The 24,240-nt window shown below is 48.4% G+C and overlaps 1 protein-coding gene across 1 annotated transcript in view; it reads left to right on the top strand.

Moving 5' to 3' along the window:
* Positions 1–24,240, top strand: part of OXSR1 (oxidative stress responsive kinase 1) — a 783,663-nt gene that overhangs the window by 437,810 nt on the left and 321,613 nt on the right. The window contains exons 6-7 of the mRNA XM_086940877.1: positions 3,415–3,524; positions 4,663–4,764. Coding sequence (XP_086797003.1) covers positions 3,415–3,524; positions 4,663–4,764 — 212 coding nt within the window. The remainder of the gene's footprint in view (positions 1–3,414; positions 3,525–4,662; positions 4,765–24,240) is intronic.

Raw genomic sequence — 24,240 nt, 5'->3', positions numbered from 1 at the left:
CAGCTCGCAGTATCAACTGCGCGAGCTCCAGGCGGAGGCCGATATCCTGTTAAGGAAAAGGGCGATAGAAGACGTACCTCTGTCTCAAAGTGGAAGAGGTCTGTACTCCCGGTTCTTCCTGGTTCGCAAGAAGGACAAGAACGAGTTCAGGCCCATTCTGGACTTGCGGCAGGCAAACAAGTGGATTAGCCGAGAAAAGTTTCACATGCTGTCGTTGCATCAGATTTTTCCTCAGTTGCAACAGGGGGACTGGCTTTGTGCCATAGACCTACAGGATGCGTACTTCCACTTGCCAATCGCGTGCAAGCACAGGAAGTTTAGCGATTTCAAGTCGGCACCAATCATTACCAGTACACAGTGCTGCCATTCGGGCTGAAGTCTGCGCCCAGAACATTCTCGAAGTGCATGGCAGTGGTAGCGGCACACCTCAGGAAGAACAAGGTGTTTGTCTACCCGTACCTGGACGATTGGTTGATCAAGGCCTCCTCCTTCTCGGAAGCCCAAGCACACTTCCAGAAGACGTGCGTGCTCTTGACCAAGTTGGGGTTGCACATCAACATGTCCAAGTCTGTCCCGATCCCAGTCCATTGCATTCAGTACTTGGGAGCCACCATCAATACGCTGTCAGCAAGCGTGTCTCCTTCGGAGGAGCGACGGCGATCGATCCTTCGGAAGGCTCAGGCTCTTATGACCGCTCCATCTACAACAGTGAGGACGGTGTCTTCTCTACTGGGGTCGATGGCCTCTTGTATCTTCCTCACTCCTCATGCACGACTACACATGAGACCTCTGCAGTAGTGCTTGTAGGACCAATGGGACCAGAGGAGAGGATCTTGGGATGACAAGATACGACTGTCTCTGCATGCTAGTCAGTCCCTGAAGTGGCGGTGTTCAGCGGAGAATCTCCTCAGAGGGGTTCCCTTCCACAAGGACATTCCCACTCAGACTATCGTGACGGATGCTTCTCTCCATGGCTGGGCAGCACATTCGGGAGACTTACAGATTCAAGGCACGTGGTCTCCGATGGAGTCCACGTATCACATCAATTTCCTGGCACTGAGAGCTGTTCACTTGGCGCTGAAGGCTTTTCATCCGTCCTTCCAGACCACCTCTCTGCTTGTACAGACGGACAATACGACCACGATGTATTACTAACAAGCAAGGGGGCTCGAGATCGCGCACCCTGTCTCGGGAGGCGCAGACTATCTGGCACTGGCTTCTGGCCAGAAGATTGACGATAACGGCTACCCATCTACCAGGTGTGCAGAATGTTCAGGCAGACTCACTGAGCAGACTGATTCAGGAAAACCACAAATGGGTCATAAACAACGAAGTACTAGGAGAAGTCTTCGAAAGGTGGGGGACTCCAGATGTAGATCTGTTCGCCACCGCCGAAAACAGCAAATGCCGAGACTTCGCCTCCAGGTACTACCAGCAAGGGACGCTGGGGAATGCTCTCTGGATCAACTGGTCGAACAGCTTTGTGTACGCTTTTCCACCCATTCCCCTGATTCCAGCGGTGCTCATTAAGCTGTCTCAGTCCAGGGCACGGATGATCCTGATTGCCCCGGAATGGCCCAGGCAGTGGTGGTTCACGGACCTGCTTCACCGGTCTCTCCTTCCTCTCATACGGCTGCCGTGCAGGCCGGACCTTCTCACGAAGTTCGGGGGGCAGATGTTGCACCCCAACCTCTCGTCTTTGAGTTTAGCGGCATGGCTCCTGAGATAGTGCAATATGGCCATTTGAATCTGCCCGAAGATTGCATGAACATACTGAAGGAGTCGAAGCGACCTTCCACTCGGACATCCTATGCTTACAAGTGGAAGAGGTTTTGTATCTGGTGTGCGTCCAAGAACTTTGACCCTGGATGTTAGGAGGGTGTTAAAATGTTATCTGGATAAGACCAAAGGTATTCGTAGGTCAGACCAATTGTTTATCAATTATGGATCGGTCAGGACAGGTCTTGCGACCTCTAAGTAGTCCATCTCTAGGTGGATTGTGTCCTGCATACAACTGTGTTACCAGAAAGCTAATAAGACCTTAGGAGGTAAGCCTAAGGCTCATTCCACCAGGGGCAAAGCTGCCACGACAGCCTTGCTCCGTAATGTGCCGATTGCAGAAATTTGCAAGGCCGCCACTTGGAAGTCGGTTCATACCTTTGCTAAGCATTACTGTCTGGACACTGATGCCAGGGCAGATGCTCAGGTTGGACAGGCTTCGCTGCGGAATTTGTTCGCACAATAGTGGTGTTGATTTCTTTCTCCACCGCCGCGTTGGTGTAGGGATGGGCTTGCCATTCTATTCACTAGATTAGGACTATACACAGAGATCCCCTACTACAGAAGGAATAGTTTCTGTCCTGTAACTCCAGTTCTGTAGTAGGGGTATCTCTGTTATAGTCGTAGCGCCCGCCCTCCTCCCCGGTGGAGAGATATTCATGTAAGGAATGCTACAGGTCTGGCGTGTTACGCCTTCAAAAAGACCTGAAAGTAAAAGGGACCTGCAGTGCATTCTGGGATACTGTGAAGTTCTGGAAAGTACTCTTAAAGGCACAGTATCCTGTTTTGAGCCACATAATGGCAGCCTATGGGGCTTGTCTGTCCAGGTCTTCCTCGCTATCATTCCAGAGGGTTTTTGCTGAAGGCAAGGGAAATCTGGACAGGGTTTGCTCTTTGTGGATTTTTGGTGGAATTTCTAGTTGAAGTACTGGACAGTGTAGCCTGTTTATAGGCTGCATTATATGTCTTTAAATTCTCTCTTGTGTCTGTGCAGTTCTGCATTTTTTCGACACTTTAAGAGATTATTTTTGATTGCTCTGGGGTCCACGCACATGGGCGGAACTATTTACTAGATTATGACTAGAACAGAGATATCCCTACTATAGAACTGGAGTTACAGGACAGAAACTACTCCTTCTTCCTGCTTTGTGAATATTCCCCGGGTAAGGCTTAGAGCACAGGTGTGAAAGCATAAATGCCATTCCATTGATCTCGAAAACTATGTACAATTCATAGAAACACGATGAATCATTTACAAATGCATCAGGTTCCCCCTTGTATAGTATTTCAATGTCTTAGGTGTGTTCAGATAATGACAATTGACACCTCATCAGCTGTCTAAATGGAAGCCCTTTTCTAAGAATATACCTTAACGAGGCGATCAAGAATTACCACAGCGCATGCATTTTTCAGTTAAAAAAAGAAAAGGTATGCACATTAATAAAATATAAAATACTTCTTTAATTTATGGCGATATGCTTAATTTTCTGCCATATGAGTGCTCACACATTGCTAGAGAATGGAAATATATATATTTTAAATGATTTTATTTGCTATTAAATGGTGGCAGCTGGGTAAATAATGGCTACTTGTCTGATTGAAGTCTAAAGTGTTTGTTTCTGTTGGTTCTTTCAGACTTTGGCGTAAGTGCTTTTTTAGCAACTGGTGGTGATATGACGAGGAATAAAGTGCGAAAAACATTTGTTGGCACACCATGTTGGATGGCCCCTGAAGTTATGGAACAGGTATGTTTCTCTTTGTTTTCGACAACAATAGTTGATGCCACCTGCTGCCCCATCGTAAAAAGCCCTCCTCATCAAAAATGTTGTTTATTATTATTTTTTTTTTAACTCCATTATGTAAATGTTATAAATGTTATATCACAGTAATGTAAAATACATGCCTATAGAAACCAAGTGAAGAACGGACATACACCAAGAGACGCGATTTCAGGTTCTGAGGATTAAAAGAAACATTAGGGTGCTTTTATGCAAGTGGCATGAACAGCAATGCACTAAAGATCGTTTTGCCTCGGTGTCTATGGCCCCTTAGCAAAACTCATTGATACTGACCTGGTAAAGGCGGAGGGCGGCTGTATGGAAGGTATATACACATGTAATCAGTTGATGTGGGCTATTGGGATCCAGATATTCTATAAAATCTTTTAAGGATTTTTTTTTCATGGTCGTCCCGTTTCTGTGGCCAGAATGTGTTGTTTCTCGAATTGATGCATTCTCTATATAACTTTACACCATTTTTTACGCTAAGACCAAGCCTTTTTGTGCAGGTCCACAGTGAATTTGTGCTGAGCCCTTAGGATACAAGCAGAGCCACTGGATTCATGCAGGACATAAAAGGAGTCCTTATTTTCATCATATTTGATTTAGATTTTGTATTGTATATGCCAGGATTTCTTCTTTCTTCAGACAAAAGCCCTTTGGTCATCTGTTTGTTGCGGACGTTGTCAGCCAATTGTTCCGCTCACTAGTACAAGTTTAATACCTGAATACAGCAGTCATGAATTGAAAGGTGACCATTACCTTTTGCAAAGTCTTTGTGACTGTTTGGCTTTTCGTGCTGTCGAGAATGATGATCTGAGGGAGCAATAAACAACAATGTTGAAATTTGCAAATTCCGCCTAAATTTTGCAGTAATCGATACTGATAAACTACCTTGTTTTCCTGTGGTCCTCCATATAGGTGGAAAAATAAAGGAATGCCCCATTCTGGTGTTTTGAAATAATTTGCAATCAATGTACCACACTGATGCATGTTAAAGTGGAGAAGTATTTATACCCTTGCACAGCAGCATTTTACCATCTACTGTATGTATTTGGTTCTAAATACAATTTGAGGGCCTATTTTTAATTCGTTTACTTTTCAGGTCAGAGGTTATGATTTTAAGGCTGATATCTGGAGTTTTGGAATAACGGCAATTGAGCTGGCGACTGGTGCCGCCCCTTACCATAAATACCCACCAATGAAGGTGAGCACACCCTTTCTTTTACTAAAATTAAGCTTTGACAAACAGTACTTATATTTGTGACAGTTATGCAGTTGTCAGTTAAAGAAAATATTGACGCTCCTTACATGCACTTGCGCTCTCACCACTAAACTATAGATCACTTGTGGTTGGATATTTTCCATCAGACCGAAAACATGTGATACCGAGAGCTTTGAGACACTGTGAATGGAGAAAATCCTCCTTTATGAATTACGTGCAACATTTGAAAATCCCAGTAGTCCCAACTCGTTCTTGTAAAGCCCCAGGTCTTCCACAAGCGTACGGTCACATTGAGAATTTCCCATTGCGTCCAGAGGTTTGTTAAATATTTAATATTTGTCATCCTAGTTTGAAATCTTGTTGAAATGTTTTATCTTTTAAATTCTTTTTTTGTGTATTAATGCTATATTATATATTGTTTGCAAGCCGTGCAAATGTTATTGTTGGATTTTATGTCTTGTTTCATAGAACTAAATGTTTTTCTGAATATAATTACCAAGCCTGCTTTTCCAAAGAGGAATATTCTCGACTCAGTTTAACATAGGTGTAACATTTTATTTATTTATTTATTTACTTGAGTTTTATATAGCGCTGGCTAGATCCGGAGGTATCAGAGCGCTTTACATGAGGAGAGTTACATAGGTTACAAATTATACATTGTTATAGAAGGTACAACAGATACAAGTTACATTTTTAGGTTAATTAAGTGTAGAGGGGTAGGGGGTAACGTAAAAAGGTGAGGGGAGGGAGAAATAAGTGGAGCATAGGCATAAGGATAGAAAAGTAGGCAGGTGGAGAGGAATTCAGGGGAGGTAGCCAAGGAATGAAGGAGGGAAGCAGAGGTGGTAGAGAACACAGCGTGGAGACAGGGAAGTAACTAACTGTCTGACTTCTGGCTGGGTGGGGCAGGGATCATTCTCAGTCCTCAATTTTGTGTGATCTCCATTTTCAGGGAGGACTCTCTACAGGGTCGCTGAGACTCCAGGGCATAAGATGCTGGATCCCTCCTCAACAAGGGGAGAGGAGGGCTTTGGTCACGGGCACACTGAGGAATGAAGGAGGGAAGAGGTGGGGAAGGGGGTAGGAAATCCAGCAGGAACATAGTGTCCGAGGTTCGGCAGAGTAGGAGACTGCTCCCAGTGGTAAGGGGATCAGTCCCAGTCCTCCACTATATGTGACTCCCTTGTCACTGTGAGAGGGGTCTCTGAGACTCCAGGGCAAAGATGCCAGATCCATCCCAAACAAGGGGAGTAGGAGTGCTTTGTACTAGAGCATAGTTATGGGGGCCATTTGAGGGAGTCAAGCTGGTAGAGAAAGGCACTCCCTGTAAAAGGGTCTAATGGCATTGCCTCTTCCCACTTGGCTGGCGCCACGTTGACAAAGCACCAAATCACCAGGCTGGAAGGAGGAGCTCCGTGTTGCTCGTACAGTTGCCATTTTAAGAACAGGCGACCAGCTTTAAACAAACAGCCGCAGTGCACCTAATAAGGTTAAAAAAAAATTAGGCAAATACCTCATCGGGTGTGAGTCCAGTTGGATTAAGGTTAGTTCCTTTGGTGGTTCCAGCATTATACTTCGATGGCGCAACCTTTGACCGCAGCCGCCATCTTCGGGTCAGGCATTGAGCTTTTGTTGCCTCTCTCCCCTCCAGAGCTTGTTGCCATCCGCAGGCCCGGTATCAACAAACAAGCAGTCATCAGGGGGCACGCCACTACATCACACATCAGTCATCAACGGATGCACAGATACACAATCACTTCTTCTCAACATCACTGTTATCGGAAAGGCCGGTCATTGCAGTGCATTTAAGCTGCCATTTTAAGAACAGGCTTCGTCACGATAAGAGCCCCACAAAGTGTGTAAACTTGGGTTACGGATGTATACCCCCATTATGTGGTCAACTTGTGTCGGCCTACTCGACAATTAAGTTCAAGGCATTCATCAGGACCAGGATTTTATGTCACTCTGCTGGCATACAGTGCAAAGAATAAAATATAGAAAAATTATACTCTGGCCTCAATTCTTGACCATCAATCCGTAGCAGTGACAGTCGGTATGATAGGTCAGAGGGACCTGTAAACAAATAGTAAAAACATATCAAAGAGAGTAATAATATCACTACACCAAAGTGCACCATCACCCTTCACTCTGGTGAAATGCCTGGTCAACCAGGATTCAAAGATCTTACCTGAGATCAATGTGTATGATCCGACTGAACCATCAACAGAGTCTCTAACCATGTTGATTCCGCTAATTAGAGGTATAAATTAAAACTAGAGGTTGGTAATAACATTATGGACAGGCCAGCATACAGACATTACCTAAACAGTGGTAAAAAGTAGAACAAAAGCGGTCACATCAAGGGGTGTGTGTTCATGTTAAGTTCTCAATTTAGGACCCAGTCTATTGACCATATAATCTGAAAGAAACTGGTTAATATTAGATTCCTTACCTTAGAATATCCCCAGGTGTCAGACTGGATCCGGAAATTTTTGCGTAGCAGTACCATTGCGCATCTGTAGGCGTCGTCCGTGACTCCGCGTCCATTGTCTGCATCGTGGGCGCCGTGATGACGTCCTCTGAGTACTTAGACGCCGCCTCCGCGCGCTGACGTCAGTTCTTCTTTTTTCCGCGCCAGCAGCGCAGATTCGGAAAAAATGGTACCTTAGTCAATTTTTGACTAACATTTTTACGATCCCTTTTGATCATTTTCGAGTCTTCGACTTCGAACGGTGCCGGTAGGGATGCCAGGATTTAAACCCTGTGAGGACTGCGACCGACTGATGTCAGTCACCGAACCTCACCGCCGGTGTCTTCACTGTGTCGGCGTCCACCACGACGACAAGGCCTGCCTCGACTGCCGAGCCCTGACATCGAAAGCTAGGCGGGAGCGGTCCGTCAAGCGGCTCGAGCTCCGGCAGTCGGCCCCACGCCGCGAGAGGTCCCGGTCCGGACGGAGGTCGAGGGACCGGTCGCGGGGTCGGAGCCATCATAGCTCCGGGAGTCACCATCACTCTTCAGGCTCGAAGTCGTCAGGTAAGCACAAGAAGTCGAAGAGACAGCAGTATCAAGTTATTGATTATTATTATTAAACTTGATACGGCTGGCAAGAAGGGAAGCGTGTAAGAGGTGGAAGGATGCCCTACCCCCGCAAAGGGAGGATTGGCTTAAAGCTGCATTCTCTATGGCACGACTGGGGTATGATGGAGTGGAAGATAAGCTATTGAATATCTGGCACCCCCTGGTGAGCTGGGGCAAGGATTTAAGATTACTGTAACATCATTGGTCTTATGATTACACCAGGGTCCCATACTAATCACTGGGACTGGTCGGATGACCCAAGCGAGTGCGGTAAGCCGTAGGGGCGACCAGTAACGAAGGCGGCTTCATAAGACCCGCAGAGGCTTGTAAGAAAATGTAAAGCAGCCCACAGTAGCTGGCAAGAGACCCAAAGTTTGAATGAACCTGTTAGATAGAATCCAAGCATAAAGCAAGCAAGCAGGCAAGCCAAAAGACACCTTTAAAGTTCCAAGCTTCAAGGAACAAAGAGGGAGGGTGGCAAGAGATAAAAACACAAAGCTGGAAGAGGGGAAGCCAAAGACAAAGCCATCACCAGGTTGAGGCTTCGGCTTTCCGAAACTTACTCAGTTACAAAGTCAAAGCCAAGTCTGATTTGGTTGGTCTACGGCTCTTGTCCAGTCCATCTTGCAAGCCCTAAAGAGTAAAGGTCAAGCTTCCAAGATCAAGCCAAATTGAGCACCAGGTCAAATGAAATCAAAGGAGAGTAGTTCCCCAGATTCCCACAGGCGGTCCAGAAGTCATAGTCGGAGGACACACAGCCGGAGTTACTCATGGGACCGAAGCCGTAGAAGATCACGTAGCCCAAGAGAGTCAAGGCGCAGAAGGTATTCTTGCAGCCAGTCCAGATCCCGCTCAAGGGGACGATCAAGAACGCCTAAAAGAAGCTCGTGGTCTAAAGGTCATTCCAAGTCCAGGTCAAGATCTCAGTCACAACCGCGAAAATCCTCCTCCGGAACAAAGTCACGATCACATCGAAGGCATTCAGATTCCGCAAGATCTCACTCTAAATCGCCACACGAGAATTTCAATTCAGATCACAAGTCTCATAAAAAGAAAATCGCGAGACACTCCAGTTCCCGATCAAGATCACGGAGCTAAGGCACAAAGCTTGTCGTCAGGCAGTGTCTCAAGATTGATAGACTGATGCCATTAAAGTTTTAATGGTGTGTGCTTTGAATATAGTCTTGGGACAAATGTGTCAAAAACAAATCATTCAAGGTTTTCTGCATATGTTTTTGCCTAGAGTATCTGAGTACAACTGAAATGTAATCCACTGTTCTCCCTATCAGGTACACTGTAAAATTCAGTAAAACTTTTGTTAAAAAGAAAGCAATAGAAATTTTGCTCCACTTTCTGAGATGTTTGAAAGTATCCAGCGAGGCATGCTGTCTAGGTCATTGTCTTATGATATATTTGCAGCTTAAAGCAAAGTGCACTGTACTTTTCCAATTTAGGAGGCAAATAATTATTTGATTAGATTGCTTATTTTGCATTTAGATAAATCACCAACTTTGGAGTGCTTCACCTCTGTACTAGGTATGTAAAGCATTATCTATTCTCCATTGTGGTTGCAATCTTAAACATCATAGTAACCCTTTGCTACCATGTTTTTGTTTTGAAAAACGGTCATGTCTTTTAGAATTTGCTATCGAAGCACTGCAGCTATTAATTTCGAGATATTGCCTGACAATAAATGTAAAAGTGAAAGAATAAAACACGGCAATATATATTTTTCTCCTTAGTAGCTGTAGATTTGAAACTGCTTTTCCTCAGAGGAGTTTTATTTTTTAGTGATGAGTAATGTGCCTGAGGAAAACATTGCCAGTGCATGCAAATATTTTTTTTTTTATTCCTGCATGTTTTTTATTTTTTCTTTCCCTCCACAAGTTGAGCATACTTTATTCCCTAGCTCTTAAGCAGGGAATACTTTTCATTGGAAATTGAGGTGGAAGGGTTGACACAACAGTAGTATTGTGTGTACATAATAAAAATAAAACCTGCATTTTAATATGACTGAAAAAAAAGAAGTCGAAGAGACGTCATCTGTAGGAAGGTGGATACCTGACTATGGTTACCCCAGATTTTTTGCCTTGTGTTTAGCTGTTTTTCGACTTAGCCTGGGGCCCTGATTAGCAGGGAACCAGGACAACTATCTGCTCTCTCCTTAAAATGGACTCCATGTACTATAGGTACATAACCAATTTGGTACTGGACACCTTGTCATCCCCTATACAGTGCACTATAGGTGCCAAGGGCATAGGTGCATCCAAGGCCTACCAGGGGCTGCAGCTTAGCTTTTGCCACCCTGGCTGGTTCTTAAATTGACACAATTGGCTGATCACTCAGCTGGTGCAAGGTGGTGTAATCACCCCTTGCTTAGCTATAGTATACCTATATCTAAACCTATCTCTGGACACATATAAACCTATAAGTCACTCCTATGGCAGGCCTTATCAATCCTGGAGGCAGAGTGCTTGGTTTTACGTGAGATGGTGCTCGAGCATGAGCTGAGCCTGTCTGCAGCTGTCGGGAACAACTCCCTTAGCTGTTCCGGGATAATGCCATACCATATACTCTTAAGTGCATTATAATCCATCGCGGTTATGTGCTAACTTTGGTTTGGCTTTATCAAAACATGTCGTGTAAGGTGTCATACGAGTTGGAATACTATCCCCTCGACAGTCCTGTTGACGAGGATAGCATCTCACCCTTCTAGAGGGAGAAGACATGTTACTTTACTAAAACGCGGTTAATCCTAACCAGAGCCTCAGCATCACAAAATGGATGCTGCTGCCACCGACACAAGTCTGACCTCCTGCTGCTGACCGAAACTTGGCAGAGGAGGCCTGGACAAAGGGTTTCCTGTCGCGGGGAGGTGCTACACCACACCAGACAGGAGATAGTGTATTGGTGCAGGGAGGGCTGAAAGAAACTAGACAGTGCCTGGGGCGCACAAGGCTTCCCCTTGCATAATCCGGTCAAACCGGTTCTGGGGCACACCAGCCACAGTCCCAGCGCGACCCTGGACAAAGGGAAAGGGGTTTAACCACCCCCTTCCTGGGTCCCACCCATAGGAGGGACCTAGCAGGTAATCCAGCCCCCTAGATTGGTATAAGAATGGGAGCAGTGCCAACGCACTCGCATTATCTTGACTGAAACTTATGAAATGAAAATCTAGACCCTTCGACATCCTACTCGACGTAGAAGACTGAAGAATCTCCCTTGTGGTCAACGAGTGACCAACCTGTGCAAACAGGCACCATCCAGCACCTCAACATTTGCTTTGTTGCAGTTCCCGCCGGAACTCGAGCAACAGAGATCGACAAGACCCAGCATGCCTGCCTTCTAACAGCCCGATCCACAGTCCCTGCAGAGCTGAGACCCGTGGAGGCGACCTGAAGTGTGGGGCCGGCCATCTTGGAAAGACCACGAGGCGCTGACCGTGCAGTTTCCGAGGCTCCCTCGAAGCTGTGCATTGGAGTTTGAGAAGCCCCAGCCCTGAACCACTCTTGCACCGAAGCTCACCCCTCTACACTCACCGAGTGCTGCGTGGGGCCCTTCTGCATCTTTTGGCTCAACGCGTTGGTCCGGTCGCTTGCCCGTTGGCTAGCAGCCCCAGTACCGACGACCCTTTGAATCTAACTTGTGAGTCTGGCTGCTCCAGACTTGCCCTTCCTCCCCTGAAAAGGAGCACCCTCTCTGACCCTCCTGGTCCGAGTAAGAAGCGATCTTCGAATCCTGCGTGGGTTGCACTTGCCTGGGGTTGTTTGCTCCGATCTTGAAGCCGACAACGCCGACAGCGAGAGCCTTCGTGGGACAGATCGTGATCCACTCCTGGACATCCTCGGTGCCCCAGAGTCCACGTGGCAGCGGAGACAAGCTTCACGACATCGACCTGATTGCGCCCGACATTGCCTGGTTCCTTCCTGGTTCCACCCTGGTCACTGCTGAGTGACCCAGACTCTGTCCCCTCTGCTTTCAGGTCATCAACATCTTCGATCCACCCTTGGATCGCACCAGACACTTCTCTTCTGGCCCCCTGCAGCATCTTCATCTCCAGGCTCCATAGATCCACACGACGAAAGCCAACACTACTTTGCCCTGTGCACCCGCTTCCTGTGGGTGAGGTAACTAATGAACGCCGGTGCTCCTGTACTGGTATACACCTCTAGTATATGTCTAAAGTTTTATCCTTCTAGGTTAAGCGGAAGTCTCCTTTTGCAGTATTTTTATAACTTTTACGCACCATTGACTTTGCATTGGTGCATGTGTGTGCTTTAAGCGCTGCACCCGAATCCCGTGGGATTTTCCCAACTTTAACATTGCTAGTCCCGACTGCTCCCAGCGATTCCCCAGGCCCTAGGCCTGACCACTGTTCGATTAGTGATACTTATACCACTTTTTAGGTTTCGCTGGGGGATGGAGCCGTTAGGCTCCTCCTCCAGAGAAATCTATTGAGTACAGTAAGCACTATGGAACACGCCCCCCCGTCCCATTGGCTAGCTCCATAAATGGAGCCTAGCCATTGGACGAGGGGCCTGTCCATCAATGCCGGACCAGACACGGGGGCGTTCCCGAGATTCTTTGGCTTTTGCCGACGTCACGCGACGCCGGGAACGCCCCCGAGTCTGGTCCGGCCGGGCCGTGCTTGCTGCTGTCCTGCCTTGTGTCCCTCCTCCCGCCGTCCCCACGTTTCCCGCCTCCCTCCCGACGTCCGTGTCCTTTCCCGCCCCCCTCGTCCTCTCCCGCCCGCCCCCCGAGAGTGCTTGCTGCTGTCCTGCCTTGTGTCCCTCCTCCCGCCGTCCCCACGTTTCCCGCCTCCCTCCCGACGTCCGTGTCCTTTCCCGCCCCCCTCGTCCTCTCCCGCCCGCCCCCCGAGAGCGGAGGAGGGAAGCCCGACTCGCCCAGCATGAGCCACGAGCCCTGTGGGAGGCACTAGGACCCAGGGCCGCATGAAGGACAACAGGTAACCATTATTTGAGCCACGAGCCCTGTGGGAGGCACTAGGACCCAGGGCCTGCTCGAGGGTTTCTTCAGCCGGCCGGCCAATCCTAGCGCGGCCGGCCGGAAGCGCCCGCCCCCCCCCCCCCCGCCGCCCGGGGGAAGAAGGAAGACGGCGGCCCACAAGAAGTATGGCGGCCAGGCTCAGCCATCGGGACTCCATGGGAGGGGGAGAAGCCGCGCCTCCTCCCGGGCTCCTCCAGCAGCATTGGCGGCGGATCGGGGTGCGTGCTTGAGTTGCTGCCAGCCGAGAGCGGAGGAGGGAAGCCCGACTCGCCCAGCATGAGCCACGCGGTAAGCACACTAGTAAACAAGGGACCCTGACTGTCGTCCTTCAGTGTGGGTCACTCTGCCACCCCTCTCATGCACCTCAGCTGGCCTCACCACTCTGTTAGACAGTGATCGAATTCGGCCTGCAGGGATCCACCTTTTGTTGTACTTGCTGAATTTGTTTTGTTTTACTTCGCTCCCCTCCCGTTGTCTGTGTTCACCATGCTCCTGCCGCCTCCCTTTGTCCATGTTGTCTTTATTCCCACCCCCCTCCTACCATACTTTCGGTTGTACTTTTTCTGCAGGTCTTCTGGCTGCGTTGTTGTTTATAGCCCAAAGAGGGCCGGTCGCAATCAGTGGGCCACAGTTGCCACGTCCTGCTCGGAGGAGGCGCAGAGTCTGCTGCTCTCACCCTCTCCCCTTCAATTGCTGCGGCCTGTGAGGTTGGCGCCCCAAACCCCACATGGCCCTCAACTGTTTATCTATGGCGGACTGTGCGCTGTCCTCCCCCTGCCATCACCTCCCTCGGAATGCCTCTGTTTATCTATGGTGGCCAGTAGTACATTTAATGGGATAGTACCAGCACTTTTCATCAGGTTAATAATACCTCCTAGGATTGTGTGGCTCTTTCTTCTGGGTAGACCACACATGATATTTACATCCTGGCTTTTTAACAGTGCTTCCATTGGTTGGGTCTTTGTCGGTGCTGGGTGTACTTCATACAACAGGTTCCATGTGAATTCAAGGTCAGCCTTAAAATTCTGACCACTTGTAAAGTAGTAGGTATGCATTGCTGTGTCTAGTCTCACCCTCTCTCCAACACATCATGTCTATTCCCAGTGGCGTCCACTGCACCATGTTTAAAGCAATACCATGCCTCCGTACTGCATTTTTATTCCTATAAAATAAATAAATACAAACTGCTGGTTAAAAACCTATCTGCTGCGACATAATAGAGTTTTTAGGAATTTTGATGTGTGTTGCTGAACATCCAGAAATAGTTGAGTCTCTGAAGCAGCCGCTGCAGGTAAGAGGGGGAAGGGGGGTAGGGGAGGGATTTGGAGAGACGACCAAGAGGGAAAATTAATTATTTATTTAATTTCCCCTTGTAGTCCTCTCTCGAAATCCCCCCAGCTTGCTCCACTGCTCTTGCCTGCTGCGGCTGCTCTGGAGATGGTAGAATGTGTGAGGCCTGTGGTGTTATTCCTTCTCATTAAATTCCAGATTCCTTAATTGCCGCAATCAAACCACTCCTTCAAAATATAGCGTTTGTCTGCCCCCTTCAAATAGCAGACTTTCATAGAGGAGTGTTTGATGCCTAAATAAGACACAACTTGATATGCCTCTTCCTGTGGTGGAAACATGCTACTGCTATCTGCGGCCTCCTTCGGCGGAAGAAACAACTTGACTGTTCAACTAGTATAATCAGCTCTGACACTAGGATGATGCTAGGGTGCACATTTGAGTTTTCGGGCCACTGGCTGTAAGATGTGGCTGTACCTGTTGGGTCAATCATTTTTCAACATGTTTAGAAAACTCTAAACAAGTGAACCACCTCAGTCCTGACCTTGTCAAAGGAGTAGGACCCGCACATTGCTGTTTCCTTGCACCACCCTTTGCTGGCGAAGTAATGTGTCCCAAACAGCTCTGTTAGTGCCTCTCAGACCAGCCCAAGCGCCGCGACTGCTCCAGTACTGGGACCCACACACTGCTCTGCTGAGATACCCACTCCTGAGCTGCAATGCCTCTGCCTTTCCAGGACTCGGACCCGCACGTTGCTTTGCCAAGGTTTATTTGTGTGGTCGAGAGTTGTCCAATAATAACGCCCACGAAGAGCAGACAGGAGCCTCTCGAAACGCTGCTGTCCTGGCCGATCATCAAGTTGGGATGTCAGATGGACCAACAGCAGCAACCAGGGCAACAGAATCCACATCCAAAAGTAAACATGTAAGAAGACACGTGCACATAAGGAACACCTGCATATGAATAATACAAAGCCCCAATATATCTCCCTTTCTTAACAAAACAAGAGAGTGAGAATACATACACCATAAGATAAGAAATGTTCAAACCAAGCTGTAAAAACAAAAGCGATACAGTGAAAAAGGAGAATACACAGTATCACCTAATACAAATAATAATTGTATTTTACAGGCAACACAGTTATCCTTCTAGTACCATTGCCAGTGGAATCAGAAGTAGAAGAATTAGAAACATTAGTGTTAAGATCACTGATTCTTCAACCTCATCACTCGCTTCCTGGTAACTTGACTCTGTGTGAGTTTGAGATGAATTCATATAATTTACAGTGACACATTCAGGAATTTGAATATCAGGCTGATACATGGAATGTGTGGTAACACTGCCAGAAGTAAAGTCTTTTACCTCTACACCTACATCCCATGTAATACAACTACTTCTCTCACTATCATAAACAAGCGTCTTTTTCTCTGTTAACTCCTTCTGAATGGTTTGGTACTCACAACCGCTCCTTTTATTCAACATCCACAATTTTTAAGCAAAACAGCAGAACGTGTGACTCTTACAATTTGAGTAGGATGAGATGCTAAAACTTACAAGAGCAGGCGGCACAGATAACTTATCAGCAGTAATAATAAAAACAGCTATTCCCCTTGGAACAACTTGCTCCACCTGCTTTTTCAAACAAATTCTCATGAAAAGAGCTTCCGAGATTGCTGGAAGGGGCAGTCACTCGAATCTGGGGTACACCTCCTCCACCTCTGGCCAAGTTCGACCCCCCGCCCCACGTATGGAGCTCTCCCTTCATTGTTTACCTCCTCTCTTTCATCACTTCTCCCTTACCCTCCCTCTATTTCATGCTAGAGGCTTCATGCGAGCCTCAGCTGGTGAAACTCTGCTTCTGTGCCACCCCTGACCTCTGTGTGGGGCTCTTTGCATGTGTGTGGGGCTCTTTGCATGTGTGTGGGGCTCTTTGCATGTGTGTGGGGCTCTTTGCGTGTGTGTGTGGGGCTCTTTGCGTGTGTGTGTGGGGCTCTTTGCGTGTGTGTGGGGCTCTTTGCGTGTGTGTGGGGCTCTTTGCGTGTGTGTGGGGCTCTTTGCGTGTGTGTGGGGCTCTTTGCGTGTGTTTGGGGCTCTTTGCGTGTGTGTGTGGGGGGGGCTCTTGCGTGTGTGTGGGGGCTCTTGCGTATGTGTGTGGGGGGCTCTTGCGTGTGTGTGTGGGGGGCTCTTGCGTGTGTGTGGGGGGCTCTTGCGTGTGTGTGTGGGGGGCTCTTGTGTGGTGTGTGTGGGGGGCTCTTGTGTGGTGTGTGTGGGGGGCTCTTGTGTGGTGTGTGTGGGGGGCTCTTGTGTGGTGTGTGTGGGGTGCTCTTGTGTGTGTGTGTGGGGGGCTCTTGTGTGTGTGTGTGTGTGTGGGGGGCTCTTGTGTGGGTGTGTGTGTGCAAATGCAATACGTCTTGCATTTGCGACAGAGTAAGCTATTGGCATTGTAAATGAGAATGCCATTTATTTATCTGTTTTCAAAACCAACACATAAATAAAAAGTTTGCCATTTACAATGCCAATGGCTCAAACTTTTCCGAAGGCGAAACCGTTGCATTGTAAATGCTTGTTTGATATATGGTTTGAGTGGCCCCTGGGCCTCATCCATAATTGTGCATCTTTTATATGTTTAACTGTGCTTTTGTTTAAACGCTTGTGCTTCTAGACTCATAAAGATGTATAGAGGATTATTCTAGTAATAAATACATATATTTTTATAATATATATCTTGTGTGGTGTCCTTTCATTTGATATTACAGGATTGTTATTGGTAAAACAGCTTGCTTAACACGACCTCTTGAGTTAAGCCTTTAAGGCTGCTTAGTCCATGCTACCCTTAGGATAGCTTGTCTAGAAGGTTGACTTACAACCATCACCATAAAGGGATTGTTTGGACTGATACAAGGTGCCCCCAAAATTGGAGACATCATATATCAGGCCAACTTCTCACATCATTGCTTTTCCGACTCCCCCAAACACTCGCGCGATGCGGCTGGGGGTTCGGGTGACACCGCCCACGCGGCTCCCTCTGAGTCGCGGGGGTCGCGACCTGCCCCATACCCTCCTGTCCCTGGGCAGCAAGCGACGCCGGAGGAGATGGAGCGCTTACTCATGGCCATGAGGTCCCTCTTCCTCCGACGGGCTCCGCGGCGCCGCTGGGCACGGCGGACCCGTCTGGGTGCCCTAGCGGGTAGGCTGCTTCGGCCCGACGCCTTCGGGCCCGGCGCCGCAGGGCCCCGCTGTATCCGCTTCCGGATCCGGCTCATCGCCGGTTGTCCTAACGACCTCCCTGGCACGTGTCCCTAGGGTGTCATCTCCGGCTTCGCCTTTGGGCGACGCCGTCCCCGATGCCTCCCTCGATCCGGTTCCGGCGCCAGAACGGCGCCGCTGGGCGACGCTTTCCACGCCGCTTGGAGAGTTCTACTTCAATGAACCGGCCCCATCCTTTGACAACCCTGATTATCAGGAAATGGGTGATGAGTATTGGGAGGGGTCTGAGGACCCTCTGACACGTGAGTGTCAGTCCTAGCAGGACTGGACAGGTGAACTTGGGGACCCTACCGTGGCTACGGAGGAGGGGGCAACCTACAGTGTGGTGTTGACGCGGGCGGCAGGGCCTTGGGCCTTGAGCTCCGCGTCGCGGCTTTGAGGACTAACCTCCTCACTGAGGTCCTTAAACCGCAGTCAAGCTCGGCTGAGCCTCTGCTACCGTTTAATGAGGCCTTGCTTGACGTTCTTTTGGGCACTTGGTCCAGGCCCGCTACAGGTCCGCCTTTAGATAGGAACGTGGCCAGACGCCACGGCCCGGCCCTGGGCGACCCTTGTTTCCTGTCCACCCATCCCACCCTGAGAGCCTGGTCATCCAGGCCTCCAACTCCCAGACTGCATTCCCGACGGCCCCTCCCGATCGGGAATCCAAGAGGTACGAACAATACGGCAAAAAGGTATTCTCCTCCCTGAGTTTGGGACTGCGGTCTTCTAACACTGCGTGCCTCTTGGGCCGCTACACCCACTCTCTGTGGGACGTGGTTGCGAACGTGCTGCCAGAATGCCGGGCGGAGGTCAAGGCTAAACTCGCCCAAACCCTTGCGGAGGTTCGAGATGCGGCACGTTATTCCATCCGGTGTGGGCTGGATACCACCGACTCACTGGACATGCCGTTTGATGGCCGTCGCCTTTTTGGCCACAAGGCAGACCATGCGCTTGAGCACTTTAAGGACTCCAGGGCTACGGCCAAGTCCTTGGTCCTCTTGGCCCCGCGCCAGCAAACGGGTGCCTTTCGCTCCTTTCGTGGCCAAGGAAGGGGTGCCCCCACACGTGCTGCCCGCCACGCACCGCAGACTACCATCCAACGCGGTGGTGGCCGTGGAAACGGCCGTGGAGGCGGTCGGGGACAACGGCGAGGCCAGTCCACCCCTTCCCCTGCAGCAGCCGCCTTAAAACCCTCCTAGTCTGTGCTTTCAGGCCCATGTGACGCCAGTGGTGGGCAGGGTTCGCCATCACCTCTTTCACTGGCGCACTGTCACGTCAGACAGGTGGGTGCTGCAAATCGTCCGAAGGAGCTACTCCCTCCCCTTCGAGGCAACCCCTCCAGCCATGCCACCGCATTACCACAGCGTATCTGGGGATCATTTGCGACTTCTGCAGGAGGAAGTTAAGGCCCTCTGGACCAAGGGGGCCATCAAGCACGTTCCTGGGCCAGAAGTAGGGTGTGGTTGCTATTCCTACTACTTTCTGGTACCCAAGAAGGGCAAAGGGGGCCTACGCCCTATCTTGGATCTATGGAACGTCAACGGCTTCCTCTGGAAGGAGAAGTTCAAAATGCTGACACTGGCTCAGGTCTTAGCTGCCCTGGACCCAGGAGACTGGATGGTAGCGTTGGACTTGCAGGACTCTTATATCCACATCCCCGTCCTGCCGGCTCACCGGCACTACCTTCGGTTCACGGTAGGCCACGAGCACTTTCAGTTTACCGTGCTCCCCTCGACGACTGGTTGTTGAAGGCGGGCTCGCCCCAGACAGTCATCAGCCACCTTCAGACAACGGCAGACCTCCTGCTCCAGCTGGGGTTTTCCATCAATGTGCCGAAGTCACACCTGTGTCCCTCCCAGAAGCTCCTCTTCATCGGAGCGGTTCTGGACTCAGCGCAGTTTTGGGTTTATCCTCCTGAACAGTGGGTTCGGGATATTCAGGCTCGGATTCCAATCTTTCAGCCTTTATCCTGAGTCTCGGTCAGGTTGCCGCTGCAGCTTCTGGGGCTGATGGCCTCCTGCATCCTTCTGGTGCATCTCGCCCGGTGGCGGATGCGGGCTCTGCAGTGGGACCTGAAGTTTCAGTGGGCCCAGCATCAGGGCAACCTGTCCGAACCTGTCCTGATCTCGGAGGGCACTGCGAGACAACTGCAGTGGTGGCTCACGGACCACGATTGGGTCAGCGGCAGATTCCTCTCCCTTCCCCAACCGGAGCACGTGGTTGTGATGGACGCGTCCCTCCAGGGCTGGGGAGGCCACATAGGAGAGGCGGGGATCAGAGGCCTCTGGTCTCCGGCGGAGTCCCGGCTCCATATCAACCTCTTGGACCTGCTGGCGATTCGTCTAGCACTGAAGGCATTCCTCCTCTCAGTCTGGGGGAGTGTAGTGCAGGTGTTCACGGACAACACCACTGCCATGTGGTACTGCAACAAACAAGGCGGGGTGGGGTCCTGGACCCTCTGCCAGGAGGCTCTGGACCTCTGGCAATGGCTGGAACATCAGGGCATGACCCTGGTGGTTCAACACCTGGCAGGTTCTGTGAACGCCAGGGCGGACAAACTCAGCTGTCTGTGTATGATGGATCACGAATGGCGTTTGAACTTGGACGTGGCGCAAGGCCTCTTTCAGCAGTGGGGAGAGCCTTGCTTAGATCTATTCGCCACAGAAGAGAACGTGCAATGTCATCAGTTCTGCGCGTTGGAATTTCCAAGGCGACACTCACTCGGAGACTCTTTTCGTCGTGAGTGGAGTTACGGTCTGTTGTACGCCTTTCCGCCTATACCACTTCTGCCCAGAGTGCTGAAGAAGATCAAGCGCGACCGGGCCCAAGTCATCCTTGTGGCTCCGGACTGGGCACGAAGGTACTGGTTTCCCGAGCTACTCAGTATGTCAGTTGATCCCCCGGTTCGTCTGCCTCTTCAAGAGGACCTTCTGTCGCAGCAGCAGGGGACGGTCCTCCACCCGAACCTGTCCAGTCTCCACCTCCATGCTTGGAGATTGAGCGTCAACAGTTGAGGCCATTTGACTTGCCTCCTGAAGTCTGTAATGTAATTCTGGCAGCCAGGCGTCCCCCCCTCATAGCCGGTATACGCCTGCAGGTGGAACAGATTTGTGGCATGGTGCACAGCAAAGGCTGCGGACCTTCTCTCTGCCCCTCTTTCTGAGGTTCTTCTCTTCCTTCTTTCTCTTGCCCAGCAGGGCTCTTCTATGGGCACTATCAAGGGCTACCTTTCTGCCCTTTCAGCCTTTCTAAGGCTGCCTGATCAACCATTTTTGTTCAAGTCCCCTATTGTATCTCGTTTTCTGAAAGGCATCACACACGTTTCCCCCTATTCAGTTTGTGATGCCTCAGTGGGACTTGAACCTTGTTCTTACCTATCTGATGTGCGCTTCCTTCGAGCCCCTTCACAACTGTTCTCTCAGTCTTCTTACTCTGAAGACTGCTTTCCTGGTTGCCATCACCTCTGCCAGGAGAGTGAGTGAGCTCCAGGCTCTTTCTTCCAAACCTCCTTTCCTTTCTGTCCATCCGGACAAGGTTGTGTTGCGGACTAGACCCTCTTTCCTGCCCAAGGTTGTCACGGCCTTCCACATCGGGCAGTCTATCACCTTGCCCATCTTCTTTCCGCCTCCGCATCCCTCAAAGGAGGAAGAGCGGCTCCACCGTCTGGACCCAAAACGTGCGCTCTCATTCTATTTGCATCGCACACGCAAGTTCCGGGTGGATGACCAACTCTTTGTTGGTTACGTGGGCGCTAAGAAGGGACGGGCGGTGCACAAGCGGACCATCTCTCTGTGGGTCGTCTTATGTATCAAGGTTTGTTACTCCTTGACGAAGAAGGAGCCTCCTGTTGGGCTGAGGGCTCATTCCACTCGGGCCACTGCAGCTACCACTGCCCTGGGCCGGGGAGTCCCTTTGCAGGACATCTGTCAGGCAGCTACGTGGGCCTCGCTGCACACGTTTGCGAGACACTACTGCCTAGACGGCCAAGTCCGGAGGGATGGCTTCTTTGGCCGTTCCGTCCTCCAGGACTTTCTGGTGTGATTATTGGTTTGCAGACCCTCCACATGGGTTAGTATTGCTGGGGTATCTATTCTAAGGTAAGGAATCTAATACTAAAGTGTTTCGTTCAGATGAACAAGTTACTAACCTTTGGTAACGATATATCTGTAAGAAACAGTAGTTAGTATTAGATTCCTTACTGCCCCACCCACCCTTCCCGTTCTGCGAACCGATATCTAGGGTTAAGGTCATCCCCTTTCAGGCCCCTAGTTTCAATGGCACCAGCGTTGTTTTTTTAACATGGCTCTGCGTTTCTGGCGCTGAAAAGCTGTCTCTAATAACTGACGTCCGCGTGCGGAGGCGGCGTCTTAGTACTCCGATGACATCATCACGACGCCGACGCGGAGCCGCGGACGACACCTACCGACGCGCAAGGTTACTGCTACGCAAAAATTTCCGAATCCAGTCTGACGCCTGGGGATATTCTAAGGTAAGGAATCTAATACTAACTACTGTTTTTTACAGATATATCGTTACCGAAGGTCAGTAACTTGTTCTTTAAGGTAAAAGGTATTGATGATGCCTACATCAATTACTAGTGGAGGGGACATGTGGTCCTCATACTAGTAAAATACTGTATCATATCCACAAAGGTGAAAACAAGATAGTATATGTGGGCCGGAACCATCGGAGGCCCCAAGGTTTAACCCTTTCCTTGCTGCTGTCGGCCATTGGCCGACGGCAGCACTACCTCCCCAGTGCTGCCGTCGGCCAATGGCCGACGTGGCCCCACCCCGCGCACGGAAACGCCCGCACCGCGGCGGAATTACCGCAGCGGTTAACCGGTTAACATAAGTTTCCTAAAGCGAACTCTAATATACATTAATTTCATTCTTTAGAACATCCCATAATACCCATGCCACATCAGACGCTTAGGCTTCTTGCAAGGCCATTTTATAGGTATTTGAAGCAGCAGATGTAAGGGCTCTTATTGCTTTTTCCTAAAGTCAAACAATATCAGTTGTGAAGTAGACTAGGTCCCTAATATTTGTAAGCAGCTGGTCAGGTTACAGTGTTATGAAACATGTCCCTTCTTATTTGTCACCTATTTATGATTAAATGTTCATATTCATGTGAGGGTCTGTAATGTATTTTCTACTGAACAATGCTGTGACCCATGAAGGAGAGCATTTAGAGTGTATTTAGAAGGCACATTTGGAGTCCAATATTACTGGTGAAAATTCCAGTTAGTCCCCTGTCTTCAAAATTATTTATTTGTGCTTGTTCCCTTTCTTTAAAGCTCAGGTTCATTTTAATGTTTGATTTATGCCACTATTGTCAAACACAATAAAAAATATTTAGTAAAACATTGTATAAGAATTTTATAAAGACTCCAAATTTAAAATCTACTAACTATCAGACATCTTATTGTATTCTTCATGTTTAAACACTACCTCTTTTAATATTTAGCTCTGTTTATTGCAGAAAAAATGCTCCTAACTTGTTACAGAGTGTTACATTTCCACATTTCATTATAGACTCTAACATGACTCACTGATATTTAATATCCTCATAGTGGGTAACAACAAGGATTTCCTGTGAGTGCTAAATCGTGCAAATAAAGATAAGGTGCGGAAAATATATTGATTCCTTATTGCACAACTGAGACTTAACAAGTATTTTAGTTTCATTACCCTAAACATTTCTATTTTACCTGTTCCATTATCAGTTTTAGCACCCACCTTCTTACTACTTTTGATTTAATTTGATGTAATCTTTTTTAAATAACAGGATACACCATTTCACTCTTGGTATTTCGGATTAGCATATCTGGTAGCCTTCTTATATAATGTTAAATCAGAATTTTAAGGTCTTGACTTAGAAATATCAAAGTTTGTTTTCATATACCTTTTTATTCTTTCGATTTTCCAACTTTGTCTGATAGGTTCAGTATAGATTTTATCCTGAATATTTGTCTTTCCTTTCTACATCTGAGGTTCTCAGTATGCTTATTAAATAAATATAGTAAATTATCAGTAGATGCAATAATAAGGCAATGACAATCATGTAAAAATCTTCTATGCATTTTAAAAATTATACAGACGAAACCCAGCTCAAATTTGAGACATGAGCTAATGAAATTAGAGGCAGTCGGATTTATTATTTCCAGATCAAACATTCTACAGACTAAATTTTGTTGGTATCTTTATCCCACAAAGTTTCTCTACAATATAATAACACTGGCAATGTTATTTCGTATTTTATTTGAGTATATCTATAGACTTGTGGGCCAATTTGGCGTTTAACTTCTCCATGCAAATAAACCTCCCAATTATACATAGTTGTCTACTGTTTCTAATATTTTGGTATCTAATTTCCTTTTCAATTTATTTGTAGTTTTCCTTTTTCCAAATATCAGTCTTTGTTTTTACAGTAGTAATTATAAAATAAAATTCCTCACAATATTTAGAGAAGGCATCCAGTGACCTTTGCAAACCCATTCTGGTTACATCCAGAAGTATTGTATCATCTGAATAAAAAGATACTTTGAATATGGGTTCTACTCAAATTTAGTGGAAATCCTTCATTGTTTGACCTATGTTGTGGTGCATCTGCCATATCCGGGCCAAAATAAAGCCTTGACTGACTATTTAGTGTCGGTTCTCTTTATAACTGCAGCATTAGCACCCAATAGTACTTGGGTCCGTGCTTTGTTGTGCAGTACAATTATGAATCTAAAGAGGCCCATTGGCATACTCCATGCTTCCATTTTCTCCCACAGCCTATTTTAGTTTCTCAAGTTACATGCAGTGGATAAGTCTACAAATGCAGAGT

This window comes from Lissotriton vulgaris, chromosome 10 (genome assembly GCF_964263255.1).
Source record: "Lissotriton vulgaris chromosome 10, aLisVul1.2, whole genome shotgun sequence".
NCBI classification, from domain to species: domain Eukaryota; kingdom Metazoa; phylum Chordata; class Amphibia; order Caudata; family Salamandridae; genus Lissotriton; species Lissotriton vulgaris.
This window is presented reverse-complemented; position numbering and strand designations above follow the sequence as displayed.